At 42.5% G+C, this 16,409-nt stretch overlaps 2 protein-coding genes across 3 annotated transcripts; one reads left to right on the forward strand and one right to left on the reverse strand.

The window, feature by feature from the left end:
• Positions 1–76: 76 nt before the first annotated feature.
• LOC130385206 (aspartoacylase-like) lies at positions 77–13,717 on the reverse strand. 2 transcript variants are annotated; one of them, XM_056593594.1, is made up of 10 exons: positions 13,258–13,681; positions 11,340–11,634; positions 11,104–11,234; positions 10,603–10,642; positions 5,581–10,443; positions 3,699–3,894; positions 3,164–3,257; positions 2,921–3,028; positions 1,693–1,802; positions 77–1,427 (listed from the first exon to the last, which is right to left on the reverse strand). In XM_056593594.1, the coding sequence occupies exons 5-10, from the start codon at positions 5,820–5,822 to the stop codon at positions 1,236–1,238; spliced, it is 942 nt and encodes a 313-aa protein (XP_056449569.1). In that variant the 5' UTR covers positions 5,823–10,443; positions 10,603–10,642; positions 11,104–11,234; positions 11,340–11,634; positions 13,258–13,681; the 3' UTR covers positions 77–1,235. The 2 variants fall into 2 exon arrangements, with proteins under 2 accessions (XP_056449569.1, XP_056449568.1); XM_056593593.1 differs by lacking the exons at positions 77–1,427; positions 1,693–1,802; positions 2,921–3,028; positions 3,164–3,257; positions 3,699–3,894 and having other exon boundaries at positions 5,819–10,443; positions 13,258–13,717.
• A 39-nt stretch (positions 13,718–13,756) lies between these two features.
• c7h11orf54 (chromosome 7 C11orf54 homolog) lies at positions 13,757–16,401 on the forward strand. Its single transcript, XM_056593597.1, has 8 exons — positions 13,757–13,876; positions 13,954–14,052; positions 14,199–14,272; positions 14,363–14,464; positions 14,555–14,731; positions 15,249–15,398; positions 15,544–15,660; positions 15,862–16,401. The coding sequence occupies exons 1-8, from the start codon at positions 13,810–13,812 to the stop codon at positions 16,033–16,035; spliced, it is 960 nt and encodes a 319-aa protein (XP_056449572.1). The 5' UTR covers positions 13,757–13,809; the 3' UTR covers positions 16,036–16,401.
• The last annotated feature ends 8 nt before the right edge of the window (positions 16,402–16,409 follow it).

Below are 16,409 nucleotides of genomic sequence, written 5' to 3' on the forward strand. Positions count from 1 at the left end.
CCACACTGTAGGCCTACCAGCCAAAGATACCAGTTTATGTTTAAAATGTACTATCTATGTGTCACTGTATGGATTTGAGGTCTTCGCTTCTATTCTGCAATGTAAAGTGGAGTCTATTGAGAAAGGCATTGCATAGACTAGAGCAATTGTAACGCTGACTGAATTCATTGTATTAGTGGGAGTGTGTTGCCCTCTTGTGGCTATAGAAGAAATTATATATTCGCAAAACTGTCAAGATTTTTAGTCAAGTGTAGCATGTTGTTTGATTTATTGATCATATCAAATTCAGGATTCAGAAAAGTTAGAATATTTAAAAGGCATATTACTCAAAGTAATGCCTACAGAAAATAGATTTACTACTAAATTACATTGAAAATCTTCAACAGACAACAGACAACACAGGAAAAACATATTAGGTCAAAAATTACATACATCTTCCCTGTTTAACATCCAATACACTAGTATTTCAAAATAACAAACATCATAAAAATATGGTATAGAATTGTGCATCCCAGTTGCTCACTGAAATAAACATATACTTTACAAATGGTTACAACATACGACACTATACTAACACATTTAAATCTCTATTAAGGCAACAATAGGATAGAACCATAGATGCAAACCCTAGGGTTATCTTTTGGAGGTTTAAAAGTTGCTATTGCAGTTGAAGGCCACAAAAACGTACCAATTTCGAGTTCACACTTTTAAGCCAGTGGTCAAAATGTAGGTTCACAAATGGCCTTCCTGAGCAGTTATGGAAATAAAGCATTAATATAAATTAGAAATAGATCAGCGGCAGTGTATGATTACTCAGTCATTCATCACAATGACAATGGCGAAAGAATTTGACACTAATCACTTTTTCTAAAATGGAAATCATGTGCAAATAACAATAGTAGCATAAATAGTTACCACGACAATGTAGTCTGAACTTCAAACCCTTTTACAAAAGGACCTAATCAACACATCCCTCGGGTTTGTTGCATAGTTAATTAGTGCTCTTTGCAAGAAATGCATAGCAAAATTAGACAGGAGCGATGAAACTTTTCTGTCAAGATTATAACGATGAAAAACACACAGACACACACACACATATATCATTTAAAAAAAAAACAAGGAGGAAATAAAACATTTAAAATCAAAAAATTATTGCTTAGTATATTTCAAATCTCCAAACACCAAAGTTTTCATGCTGCCTCAATCCGATTAGCATGAAACCACAGGTTTTTCTTTTACACTTTTCTGATGGCGTTGGCGGCCAACGTTTCTCTTCTCGTGGTCACGAAGGCCTGCTGCTTCTCATAATAAGCCGCCTCATTGATGAAGGTGGGGTACACGGCGCCCGCCCCCTCGTAGGGAATGGTCTTGCCGTCAAAGGTTTGGAACATTGGGTCGCCCGGGGTCAGAGGCTCCCAGTCACAGTCCTGGAACCGCCACGGCAGAGGAAATAAACAAGAGAGAGGACAATTAACCAATTTGTTGCATAAACAACCTGCTAGCGCACACATTCTCCCAGACACTCATAGACTTCCTCCTCCAGAGTCATGAAAGCTAGTATGGGAACTGTGAGTTCACCATTACTCATTAATGGCAGGTGTTTGTTAACAAGTGATTGTAATCCGCTTTGGATGAAAAGCTGAACGACACAGTAGTTAATAGTATGTGACGGTGTCAGGGGGGGTTATTTACCTGTAGATTGGGGTGAACCATGGCGATAATGTTGCCATTGGCGTCTCTGGGGTAATCCATCCTTTCAGAGACTTTGAAGACATCTACTGTGCACGGAGGGAATTCAACACCTGAAAAAACAAACACACAATATTCTTTATTTTTCTCAATGATATATATATAGCTGAAGATGGTATAAATTACATTAATAATAATAATAATAATAATAATGGATTTTATTTATGGGCGCCTTTCTTGACACTCAAGGTCACCGTACAAAATCAAACATTCATAAATTATTACAAAATTACTAGTACAAATAATCTTTTCATTGCACTACACTCCCTCTCTTTAAGAGACATTTAATAAGCTTTTTGGGACTTTTCAGAACTCCATTCACAAATATTGTTAATGTATTGAAGAGATGCTAGCATCCCCTCAAGACAAAGAAGGCACAAAGCTCCAAAATGCTTCTAATGAATCATAATATACCAATCACAAAATCCATCAAGAAATAGCCTAAAGGATTAACTGCAGAATCTACTTATCGGCCGATATTTAGCAGTCATTTTGACCAGAAAACAAAGCCGGGGATGTATTTTCCCAGCATAGCCGATAATAAACATCACACAGAACCAAACGAGTTGTTCCTTCAAAGGCGAGAACAGGAGAAGCAATTCATGAAGCTAGAACAGCCTGTTTAGCAGCTCCAGCATGGTGCGCTCTCACAACAGCAGATTAGCAAAGCGTTGGCAGCAGGCCGGCCCCAACGACATGGAAACGAACCAAGTCCGAACAAACTTGCTTTTCAGCAGCCACTCATCTAAAGGAAGGGGCCTAACGTGACTGTTGTTTGGAGCAGAACACGCAGAATAGAACTACCTAGGAGTTTCAAGCATTGTTCTACTTTTTGTCTCTTTTTGTTTTGATGCAGGGAAGCGAACGGGGAAGCGGTAATGCAGAATACAAATAAAATGCAGATCATTTTGGAAAGCATGATCTGCTTTCCAAAGCAGCTTAGGTGGCTTTTGGCGTCAGACAATTTTATTTCTGGCCCACCGCTCCGTTCTTGCAAGAAGAGGGGACTTTAACAAATTAGATTAAAAATTATATATTTTGTCATCTTCAGACGTTTATATTTCCTGCCAACAACTCCTGCCTGTCTGTTCTTGCAAGACATAAGACAGTGTTTAGCAATATCGCCGCGTGGCTCCCGCCATTGTGGGCAAGCACAGACAGCCCCCTTTACCTTCATTAAATAATTCAATAAAGTCCAGGGCGTGTTTCAATATGATCCTCATGGCTTCAAAGATGTTGCTCCTCAGAACACCTTGAGGTTGAGGGCCTACCTCCAAACCTGCAACAAAAAAACAAACACACATTAGCATGGGTATATACTTCAAGGTGACACGGGGAGACGATCCATGGTGTCACGATGCAGGGTCCCCAAGGTTAAAGGAGGTGTCGGGGTGCCCTTCTACTAAGCACTCACCGACAGAGTGTTTGGCCACAGATCGGGCTGTGGCGTACTTCAGGCCCGGGTCTTCGTTCAGCAGTACGGGACAGCTGTCTGGTGCGATGGCCTTCTGCAGGACAAAACCAAAACAGGTATTCTCAACTATTTAACTATTAACTGTTTATATGGAGGGCTGTGGTGGGTGTGACTTATAGTACTGTTTCTTAGTTGTTTCCCTAAGGTTGCCTTTACTGTTTGTTCTCATTATTTCTCAAGGACATAAGACTTGCCAGAAAATGTATTATTTTTAGGGTTTTTGGATGGTTGACCCTTTCAGCTAATGCATCAGTTGCTTTAGCACACAAGTCGGCCGACGATTATGTAAGAAGCCCTGAGGCACTTAGGCTGTCTTAAGTAACTCCCATTTTGGAGAACATTCAGTCATTTATGAACAGAAAGTCAAGCTTCATTACCCACTGTAGACTGAAACGCCCACATCAAACCGATCTCAGGTACAGACACTGATTGCAGAAGCAGTTAATGCTAGTTAATATTAACCCATAATGGTCACCTTGATGTAGTTCATCATCTGCAGGTTGAAGTGGTCTTTGGAGCTTTCCAGTATGAGCGTACAGCCCATGTTGGAGGTGGTGTTGTGGAGGTCAAAGATCACATCGTAGGCCTCCGAGCTTCCTTTAGGTCCGAACAGCCTGTTAATTTCCTGGGCTCTTTGCACCTCGTAGGGCAAATCCTTCCCATTTGGGGCGCTGGGTAGAATATAAATAACTAGTTGAGCAATTGTTTATAATGTCAATTTAACCAATAAACAAAGCTTATCAGCTTACTGTGAACGGGCAAAGAGCGAGTAACTGAGTGTCAATGATTGGTACAAGGTTATCTAGTCTAAAAGAATAGGCTTTACAAGCACCAGTTTAGGCTACAACCAAAAAGTAAGAGTTACAGATTCCTAACAAAGAGCTACCCAGTACAAAACAACCAGAATTATCGATCTTCTTCAAGCTCTAATAATAAACCTTCAAACCTAAAAGGGAAAAAAGCTGGAGAATTATCATGAAAGCAAATGTAGTGACTAATCCAATAGTAGGCTATGCCTACTGTAAGAAAAATAATGGCGAATAATGAGGCTCTGCATTATGGAACAGCGTGTATTTCAACCTGAAGAAATAAAATCCGCATGACGATTTCGAAATGTCTTAGGTCTTAAAAAAGACACGGATAAGGAAAAAAAAATCAAAAAAATCAAAAGACAAAAGTAGCCTGGTAGCTTCCCTAAAACGGGACACATTGTTCCAGCGTCTCCCACACCTGGTTTCCCCTCAATATCTGGTATTTTCTAGCTTGTAATGGGACCACAATATGGAAACATTCGGTGGGCTTTGTCAACGTGCACTCAATAGCATAATTTAAATTGGAATTATTATTGGCTAATTCATGCCAATCAAACAAACAAAAGATATTAAGATATTAAAATGCACGCACACACACACACGCACACACACACACACACACACACACACACACACACACACACACACACACACACACACACACACACACACACACACACACACACACACACACACACACACACACACACACACACACACACACACACACACACACACACGTGCGGGCAGACTCACGTGAGAAAAACACGCTCAAGGAACAGTGTTATGGATAAAGGGCACAGGGTATTAATCTATTTTTAATACCAGCAGGACTGTTTTGATGTTGCTAATCTCCCGAGTCAGCCACCATTTCCCAACAGTTGGACGCTGAAGCGTGTGCCTCATTCCGAATAATCTTCTTAGAGATCCAATAAACGGGACAGCTGTAGCCCCAAAGACATCCTCAAAATATCAACGATTAAAACAACGTCCGTCAAAATGGAGTGGACCGTTAGGATGCAGTGTATGATTGACATGTTTGTTTGTGTGTCAGGCTGCTTTATTTACGCTCTACTTCACGAGAACGATGGAAAAGTCATCCGTCATTTGAAACTCAGTCCCATTCTGCTCACGTTTTCGGCCTGGCTCCGAACTGGCTCGGCTCAGCTGTTCGGATGGAACCGGAGCTGTAGCGCTAGTCGGGGGGTACTAGGCCCCCTGATAATGCCTTTTGAATTAATCATGTAATAAAACCCATACAAAACATAGAAATGGTCGTAGGCCTATCTCAAACGCTATGGGCATTGCTGTTGAATAATAATGACAAGGTCTATAACCTTTAGAGGACCTGGTTAAGCTGCTATTTTGACCACTCACATCTAACAATGATTATCAATAGCACACACTAGTGTTTTCTGCGTGATTGTATGGATCAACTACGACGTTGTTTTGCCAAGGCAACCTGTCTGTAGGTAAACTACAGTATCGCAGGCACGAACATCCACTGGAGGTAACGATAGCCTAATAACGCAGAATCACGTTTACCTGAGATTCTCTGTTGTAAATGCCCGGTTGAGATCTGTATCCACGTATCTGGAGCATTTCTCCACTGCCTTTGGGTTGGTGATGAAGGGTTGCGTTTCGACACCCTTCCTCTGTATCTCTTCTCTGCTGTTCATCATCCATAGGTTTACAAGTGTCACTCCGGACATTTCATTTCCATGTGTACCTCCGAATATAGCGACTCTTCTTGCCTCATTGAAGCTGGCCACGTTATTTGAAGACATTATTTGAGGACAAAATAGTTCGTTGGTAAAATACAATTTAGTGGAACTCCCGCACTGGCGGAGTAAAAAGCTGTGCTGTCGTTTCTTAGACGCTACTGTGAGAGAAGTCCTACTATACACTTACATAATTCGGCCGCTGGGCGATTATGGCCACTCGTAGCACATAACACTGTTGTGCTCGGGATCGGAGCTGTGCTTTGGTGTACGCCCATTCCCTCTGTCCCGCCCCCTCTTTCCCATTCGCTGATGCATCCAAATAACACTGTTTAAATATTATGACAGCTGATATTGGCATTCTTGCCATCCTGTAGCTAATGTATCTTCATACAAAAAAATAATTGAAATTTCAATATCCAAAAAAATATTTCCTAATGTAATTAAACAAAAGTATCGATTGTCTTTTCGCTTCTAATATGAAAAAAATATTTAAATGCTCACCCTGACCTACTGATTCAGTTAGGTCTACCATTAAATTCTAGCATGATTATGGTTTTTAAAAGGAAATGGACGTAGGCCTTTAATCCAAAGTGAAGCTTTTTGAAAAGTAGGCTGTAGCACATTGGTTAATGGCTGTGTAGTCTCAGAAAATATAAGAAAAATAAGACAAGAAATCATTATTCTCAATTCAATTTTTCATAAAATGGAAATTTGTCGTCAGCAACCTGGCAACACATTAAAAATAGACGTTGCACAGTATAAAACACTCCACAGCATAAATAAATACAGTACAGTAATAAATAGGCAGTACACAGTACATGGAATACATTTTCAGCAAATTATGTGAGAATACTCATGGTACGCATATGCATGGTCATTTCTTTCACCTACCTACTTGACGTGCGCTCAAATATAGAGCTTTTATTCATTAAATAAAGCTGAAGGAATTCAATGAAAGGTTACCCTAAAATAAACATTTATAAAATAAAGACCTTTAGTGAGGAGCTCTGAATGTGACGCAAACATAAGAATCGAGTAGAGTCTTGACACTGCAAATAATAATAAAAAAGCAATACAAAGAAAGTGAACATTTAGTGAAGTGAGGAGCTCTGAATGTGACGCAAACATAAGAATCGAGTAGAGTCTTGAAATCACAAAACCAGAGCACATCACTCCACAAAGATGGGTCCATATTCTGGGAACAGAAACCAACATAAACCTCTCATGTCAATATTGGTTCTGTGTCGAGAAAGTCCTGCCCTTGATTAAAGAGAGGCTTCCTCTTGAGGGCCTTTTTCTTATAACGCCTGGGAGAACTTGATTCATGATGATTCTGTGTCCGGCTCTCTGGCGGCACGGCGTCTTGTGACGTAACCTCTGCCTCGTGACCCGAGTGCTGGGCCTCTATCGCCCCGGGGTCAGCGGCTGCCTCAATCCGGTCCATTACCCTCCTATCCTTTTTGTTTTTCTTCTTTTTCAAACGAGATTCTGTTTCCGGGGTCCAGTGTGGCATCGGTTCAGTGGTGGTTCTTATGTTCTGTTCTGGCACGTCTGAGTCCCATGTCCCGACTCCGCTTGTATTCTTCTGGCTCTTCCTGCCCGTTTTCTTCTTCACGGTAGCGCCATCGTTAGGAATTGCCGCGTTGCCGGCTTGTGTGACGTCTGTGTCCACTACGGATGAACATCGTCGGGGTGAGACGGCGACGGTCGGCGTGGTTACCCCCGATTCATCTCGTGCTTCAGCCGGGGTGCTCCCTTGAGAAGGGGGGCGAGTGTTCTTTTTACATTTCTTCTTCTTTATCAGTACAGTGGTCTCAATATCGCCTGGAGTCTCCCTATCCACCACCACAGGTGATTCTGACTCCCTGTCCGCCTTATCTTTCATCTTCTTCTTCCTCACTGTGTCATTGCCAGTTTCTGCTGAGCTCCTAACATTCAGCACGCTGCCCTCACACTTTTTTTTCTTTTTTGTCTTGGCTATTAGAGACTCCATCAGTGTTTCACCATTTTCAACAGGTTCTGTGTCAACGTCACAAGTGCTGATTTTGTTTGTTTTGGGGGGATTTTCCATCGCGTCATCACTAAGGAACGAATGGTGCCGCTTCCTTGTTTTTTCACACGCAGAAGTCAAGCTGCTGCCCCTGACTAGTGTGTCCTCACAGATTGCGTGTCGAGTTGTTTCAGACATTTTCTGCTTCCTGCGTTTCTTCCTCTGACATTCAACCTCTCCGTCTGCAGGGTGTTTGAAAGAGAAGTGCTCACTCTCCATGTTATCTGCCTCTAGGTTGGTTTCAGGGTCTTCACGGCAGGGGGCAATCTTGTCCTTTTTACTTTTCCCTTTTTTAAACCCTGCTGTAGTTTCAGCCAGAGTACTGGTCTCGTGAGTAGAAGCTGCGTCTGCAACGTTCAACTCTCCCTCTGTAACGACACCATTTGTCCTCGATTTCTTCTTCTTGCTCTTTTTCCTTGGTATCAACATATCTTCTAACTGGTCACCTGCACAGTCTAAGCTATGGTTGCTGTTGATGGTCATGGTGGACTCTGATGTTCTCTTGGAAACATCAAAAGTCTCTAGAGCAGGGCAAGGCGCATCTAATGGAATGTTTGTTTCAGGGTCTTCACGGCAGGGGGCAATCTTGTCCTTTTTACTTTTCCCTTTTTTAAACCCTGCTGTAGTTTCAGCCAGAGTACTGGTCTCGTGAGTAGAAGCTGCGTCTGCAACGTTCAACTCTCCCTCTGTAACGACACCATTTGTCCTCGATTTCTTCTTCTTGCTCTTTTTCCTTGGTATCAACATATCTTCTAACTGGTCACCTGCACAGTCTAAGCTATGGTTGATGTTGATGGTCATGGTGGACTCTGATGTTCTCTTGCAAACATCAAAAGTCTCTAGAGCAGGGCAAGGCGCATCTAATGGAATGTTTGTTTCCTCCCCTGATGCGACTTTACGTTTATTTTCCTTTTTCCTCTTTTTTGTTTTCCTGTGCTCCTCATCGTCACAGTTGTTGTTGATGGTCGTGCCTGAGTCTGAGGTACCCTGTGAAACATCGGAAGGCTCTACAGCAGGGCATGGCCCGTCTAATGATACATCAATTTCCTCCTCCTCTGGGAATCTAGGTTTCTTTTCCTTTTTCCTCTTTTTTCTTTTCCTGTGCTCCTCATCGTCATCGTTGTTGTTGATGGTCATGGCTGACTCTGACGTTAGCCGTGAAATATCAGAAGTCTCTAAGGCAGGACAGGGTCCATCTAAAGACATGTTGATTTCCTCGTCCTCTGGGACTCTACATTTCTTTTCCTTTTTCCTCTTTTTCCTTTTCCTGTGCTGATCGTCATCATCGTTGTTGGTGGTCATGGCTGACCCTGACTGTGAAATATCAGAAGTCTCTAAGGCAGGACATGGCCCCTCTAAAGACATGTGGATTTCCTCGTCCTCTGTTACTTTACGTTTCTTTTCCTTTTTCTTCTTCTTTCTTCTTGTGTGCTCCAAAACAACGTCATCGTTGTCGATGCCCATGGCGGACCCCAACGTTCTCTGTGAAAAATCGGAAGCCTCTGAAGTGTCATCCTCCAAAGCGACTCCCCTGTCTGCAGGGTGTTTGAAAGGGTTCCCAGCCTCAGTGTACCCTGACGCTGGGATGGGTTCAGGGTCTTCTGAACAGGGGACCATCTTGTCCTTTTTCCTTCTTTGTTTTTTAAACCCTACTGCGGTTGGTTCAGTCAGTGTACTGGTCTCGTCAGTAGAAGCTGTGTCCACAACGTTGACCTCTCCCTCTGTAATAACACCATCTGTATTCGGTTTCTTCTTCTTGCTTATTTTTTTCCTTCTCCATAGATCTTCAAACTGGTCCCCTAAGGGATTTAAGTTTTGGTCGTTGTTGATGATCATGTCGGAGCCTGACGTTGGCTGTGAAGCCTGGCCTGGCCCATCTAATGAAATGTTGTTTCCCTCTTCCTCTGTGAATTTACCTCCCTTTTCTTTTTTCCTCCCTTTCCTTTTCCTATGCTGCTCATCAGTGTTGTTTTCATGTTCGTCGGGCACGCCAGGAGCGCACTCAACCGCTACCTCAACTCTCTCACTAATTATTTTCTTGCTCTCGTTAGTCTCACACGTCTTTGTTTTACTCAGATCAGGACTCCTACAAACGCTATCCCTCACCACATCGGGTTGTCTGTTGCCAGCACTGATGTTGTCGCCTGTGCACGGCATTTCAGGAGGAGGGGTTACCTGTTGTACAGGTGTAACGTCTGAGGTGGGGTCCTTCTCCGAGACCTGCCCGCTGGACTCCTCTACCATGGCGCCATAGCCTGCTGCAGACTCAAAGCCTAGATGATCTTCGGGTTGGGATGACGCCCTGCTCCACTCCTCCCCTGGTGGACCAGGGTGTGGTGAGGAACTGGGTCCGTTCTTGTCATGAGATCCGGTTCCATCGACGGGCTGAGCTCCAAGTCCTCTTACTCCTTTAGTTCGGGGACTCGTCCTTCTTAGCGTGGCACGAGAGCCTGTTCCATCGACAGGCTGAGTGCCAGGTCCTCTTGCTCTTTTAGCTCCGTCACCTGTTCTTCCAGTCTTGGCTTGAGATCCAGGTTCCTCAACAGGCCCAGTACAACTTCCCCTTACTCCTTTAGCTGGAGCACGCCCCTGAGGGCACTGGCCTTTCCTCGATTTAACGAAGAAATCATTCGACTGCAAGATGTAAACATAAATATTATTTTTTAAGGTGCTGTTTAGATCAATAGGAGGGACCTCTCAATTGAATTAAAGGCCGTAGATCAAATGAAAAGGGATAGATCTCCCAAATAGACAACCAAAAGGTTTTTCTGCAACATTACTCTTGCTCCTTACCACAACTTTGATGCCTTCCTCATCCGATGTATCGTTCCCCCTGTAAAAGAAAAAATCATGAAAAGGACAAGTATATTTCTTAACCTGATCTAGGAATTAGCAGTGCTACTATGCAATAGCAGAATATCTAGGGGGGAGGGTGAAGAGGCTGGGCCAAACACCAGAAAGTGAATCGGGATGACTTCTGCCTTGTTTCCTCCGATATTCTACCGAAGATAAACTAATTTGCTCCGGTGGATGAAGCTTTCGGAAGTGTGTTTCTACACTGTGTTGATTTGAAACCTTTACAGAAACTGAAAAATATTCTAAGAATGTCAGTGTCCTAACAGGATGGTTTAGCTTGAATTCCCAACAGATTGGTGCTGGCTGGTGCAGTTTGTGTTTTCTGGTAACCATTCTGTACAGCGCCCTGCCTCCAGCAACAAGATTGGTCAAACAAATATGAAGCGAGTCTGCCATCAGACCTTATATTAAACAAGTAAATTATTTAGAAATACATACTCAGACAAGGGCGACAATGATTCATCCGCATCCATGTAAAGAGCCGGTAAACAAGTCGCTCGGACATATCGTTTTAGGTTAACTCTGTGCCACAACCGGATGCATTTGAAGAAGCCTCCGACAGCGGAGGTCTGTTGACAAAAATGAACAAAAACATTTGAAAAATAACCATGATAACAAACAACAGTGAACCAAACAATTTACATTCAAAATGGTGTTAAGGAGGGAAAACTTACCTTAACTTTAGCCTCTTGCTGGATGTTTGAAAAAGGTTGTATCTTCAATGAAGGCAAGATTGTATTGAAACTACTCCCTTCGAAGAAGGGGGAGCGAAATGCTTGGAATGCCCCCTTTTTCCTCCCCTTGAGATTCTTCCTCCTGGCAGAGGAGCGGGCTGGCTGAGAAACGGACGATGCACTTTCACCTCCACTTTCTTCACTGGCTGTTGTGGCTTCTGACCGTGTACTTCGACGATATCGGCGCGCCCGTGACACCGGGACTTGAGTAAGGATTGGATGTTCGATCGATTCACTGAAAAGACAAAGTGGTGATACTATTTACAAACATATATAGCAACTCTGGGCCCAGTTTCCCGATAACGATGGATCTTCGCTCGTACGATCATTCTCACGATGGATCTTGCGAACCATCGTAAATTTCTTTGGAGCGTTTCCCGAAACTCCTCTTAACATGAACGCGCATTCGCTGCACTCACGACGTTCGTAGGATTGTACCTGTCCACTGACACGGTGCTGAAACGGGCTATGACGCAGGAATGTCGCAGGAAAATGGGGTTAAAATATCTCCCCATCAAGGCCAACCGCAGAGTAGCCGAAAAGAATAGAGTGCAATAATATGAATGCTAAAGATATTAAAACACAACTGATTAGGTCTAGGCCGACATATATATCAGTCCTAATCCTGAACACACTGTGCATACATTATTTCACGGCATTTCCCTGAAATAATTCCATATTACAAAAATCCAAAATAGCTTGTGTGACAACTAGGGCTGGGGGTAAACGATTATTTATTAAACGATTAATCTGGCGATTATTTCATCGATTAGTCGACTAATCTAATGACTAATTGGATGATTATCTATTTCTATTGCTCGATTAATAAAAACCATAATGTATCTCAAATAAATACCAAAAAATTCTTAATAATATACTTTATTTAACAACAGTTTTGCACAGCAAAAAACCTTCTGCTTTACACAAATTAAAATAAATAAAATAGTTCCACTGTTATACAAAATGAAAGGCCAGCCCGTTTACTCTTTCACAGTACCAACATAACTCTTGTTCAAAAAATTTAAAAGTTGTAGTGCAAAAAAAAACACTGCAGTGCACAGTAGACATTCCTGAGTGTTTAACACAATATAAAATTCCTGTTTTCAGTGTAACAGTCCCAACATAAATCTCTCCTGTACAAAATATCAAAAAAATGCAGTGCAAAAACCAACACTGTGCAACCAGTGCACAGAGACATTCCTGGGTGTTTAAGGGTGCACTCACACTAGGCCATCTGGCCGTGGCCGTTTTCACACCTAACCGTGCTCAAATCTGCCAGTGTGAGTGTGGCCAGGACAGGCCAATTTGGCCACTTGGGAGAGGTGTGCTGCTACGGTACGGGCCGCTAGGGTACAGATGCTAATGAGCCGACACGCGCACACGCACGGCTACGCAACCTGAGCTGGATGACGTATAGTCCATGCGACGACCACGGACATAATAAAGGCGACGAGCCTTCTTTCCCATTAAACGGTAAACATATATCCAAATAAGCAGCAGACTCAGCAAAGTGCCAACTGTGTTGTTGTCCATTGTCCACGAAAATCGTCGACGGAGAAATTTGACGTCGACGCGTCGCTACAGCTCTAATGAAATAGAACACGTTTCAAGCTACACAAGACCCAGACCCACACCCTAGACCCCGACACACACACACACACACACACACACACACACACACACACACACACACACACACACACACACACACACACACACACACACACACACACACACACACACACACACACACACACACACACAGAGGGGAAAGTGAGAGCGAGATTTACCTCTATTTTTCTTATTAGGTTACTTAGAGTTGTAATATAGTTTCTGTACTACATATAATTGATATTACCTGTCGGCGGCCGTGACCAGGGATTCTTCTGAAGAGTTACCAAGCATACATTGCGAAGCCTGAAAATATGTCGATATTTCCTTGATCGTTTCAGAAGTAGGGTTCTCAAGAATGACTGAAGAAGACTGACCCGGTGGCAGGTCGTCTTCATCGCTTTGAGTGGATTCCACAACCTTATTAGTATCTTCCATCGTCTGGCAAATTATAAATGACAAATGAGAGAACTGCAGAAGATGTAATACGGTTTATCGCAAGAAAAACAGTTTCGCCTGTGTATTTTGGTCCGCTCCTGGTTGCTGTATAGAAATGATCAACCATAGCAGACATAAATAACATACTTATGTGCCTAAATTAAGGATTACTTGAGGTTATCCTCCTTGGTGCAACTGTCAACACAACACACGGAAACCCATGCGGTAAGTTAACCAGGAAGTGAAGTAGGTGTGTGCAACAAGGATCTGACCAATCAGCTACAGAGAACTGTATAAATATGCGCCTTTTCTTTTTCCTGCCTGCTTTGACTCCAGTCAGTGTACTTTTCGCAAGCAAGAAATGGCAGCTGTAACCAAGACCGAAAAGAAAAAGTTACATTGTCCAGCTTTAGAGGAACTGTGCAATGGTAATGCATTGTTTTAATTACATGTTTTAAAATATTATGACGATTACGTATTCAATGTATTTGTCACTGTTTTGCAGTATTGGAGTCGGGGTTAAACAAAAATTTTGCTGACGTTCAAGTTGGTGTTGTCGACTGTCCAGACCTGACCAAAGAGCCATTTCAGTTTCCGGTCAAAGGTCAGTTAATGGAGCTAGTGCAGCGATCTATGTGCAGCTCTGAAATGTATCTAACTACCTAGTCAGAATGCATGCTAAAAACCATTCTTTCGTCCAAAACAACAATGACCACCTGGCACCTGCTGTATTTCATTTCCATAATTTAGGCTTGTGCGGGAATCCTCGTATTACTGATGTTGGCGGTGTACCATATCTCGTTCCTCTGGTACAGAGGCACAAGGTACTTTCACCAATCATAAGGTTCCTTAGTTGTGCTCCAATTAAAAAGGTGAACTAAGTGGAAAACCATATCCTCTCTTTCCATCTCAAGGAGTATGACATGAACACTGTATCTAAAGAGGTGGAACTTCCAGGAGCATTCATCCTCGGAGCTGCAGCGGCACCTTCTAGAGTTGTTGGAATGAACGCAGAAGTATAGACCTACTACTATACAAAAAAATATAATTTTTTGTACTATAAATCTGTGGTGTAGTAGTTGTTAATTGAGCAATGATTTCCACAGTTCATGCCCCTGGTCAAGACGGAGACAGAGGGAAGACCTGCAGTGAATGGCAGCTACTTCTCCTCCATCAATCCAGCTGATGGCAAGTGCCTACAAGAAAAGTATAGCGACACATTCCCAGGCTGCCAGTTTGGGCTGATGGGCAATCTGTATGCTTGTGAAGGAAAACCTGGAAAGGTGAGCTGAATTAGTTTTCCGCCTACATAATTACAATGCACAAATGTTTTGCATACATATGCCCTTATAACATTGAGTCCTCTGTTAAATTATTTTTTATAATACAAATTGTTTGTCGTCAAACAATCATTTGTTGCATCGTTTTCAGCCGACACAGCAGATTAAATGCCAAGATAGGATTTGAATACAGTTTATTGCACTTGTTACAAATACAGTATGTGTATGTTATATGTAGGTTTAAAACATTAGCTACCAGTTACCAGTTCTTCCCTGCATTGGGCTGCCTTCACGATTACATTTGTCACTTGTCCCCTGCTGAACTCCCCTCCCTAAGTTGGAGCACCCTCTGGTTATGTATTAATGTAAACGGCACGACTTTCAAATGAATAACAGAGGGCCCCCTCCTCTAAGCTTTGGACCCACATTAACGAAAAGTAAAACTCTGTCAAAAGTGGTGGTGACGCCATTGGGAATGCTCCACTCATCTTAACCTCTTCTCTACGTCTGCCTAAACCAGGTCATAGAGGTAAGGGTCAAAAAAAGAACTGGGGAGGACAGTCTGGTCACTGCCATGAGGAAGACTCTCGAAGCCCACTACCCCGATAAAAACCTGGCTCTTGGTGGCACCTTTATCATCCAGAAAGGAAAAGCAAAAATTCACATAATGGTATGAGGAAAAAAACAATATTTCTGTCTGTTATTCCAAAATCTTATGTCATCAAATATGTTGCTCATTTGCCCTTTTCCTTTTGTCTCATCACATTCGGATGAAGTTTACTTTTTTTTATTTCTACTTATGATCGCTCTCACAGCCAAGAGAGTTTTCCGTCTGTCCCCTAAACACCGACGACGAGGTCAACGATTGGCTGAAACACTACGAGATCGACGCACCAATCATCTGTCTGTCTGTGTTCGTATCTAAAGACCCGGTGAGTAAAGTGTTTTCCCATTTTTAACAGAATTGTCTGTTGAATAACCATCAATAGTTTATTTTCAACTACTGGCAGCATCATTTACAACTCCACATGCATGCAGTCTTTATTGTCATACATGCACTTTGAATACGTTTTTGTGATGAAACTCATGTCAGAATCTTAGATTTGTCTTTTCTTTGTCCATCTGGTAACCAGGGGCTGGACCTGCGTGTGGAGCACACCCATTGCTTCAGCCATCACGGTGAAGGGGGTCATTATTATATAGATACCACACCTGAGACGGTGGAGTATATGGGCTACTTCCTACCTGCTGAATACCTCTACCGCATCGACCGGCCACAGGAGTCTCATGCCATTGGACGTGACTGAGAAAAAAGGAACCTTCAGTGTGTTCATGATTCTAAGAAGCACAAATCTTTTAATTAACCTCACATTCAATTGATAACCATGTAATATATACGTGATGGTGTCAAAATCATTTCAAATAAGACATTTCAGGATTGTACTGCATTCATTCATCACTACATTTTATCAGCCTAGTGATACCCTATTGAAGTCGTGAGTTTGCATTCTGTTTCGGCAGACATGCATTCTGGAATGCAAACTTGAACATCTGGATGGTATCATGGTGAAACTTACATTTCATGTCAAACAAGTTCAATTTTTGTATATGATGTAGCCACCTGTTTCTCCAGTTGGCTAACGGATACTTCAAATAAACGAACACTAACTGAAATCCGAGT

This window comes from Gadus chalcogrammus, chromosome 7, assembly GCF_026213295.1.
Source record: "Gadus chalcogrammus isolate NIFS_2021 chromosome 7, NIFS_Gcha_1.0, whole genome shotgun sequence".
Taxonomy (NCBI): Eukaryota; Metazoa; Chordata; class Actinopteri; order Gadiformes; family Gadidae; genus Gadus; species Gadus chalcogrammus.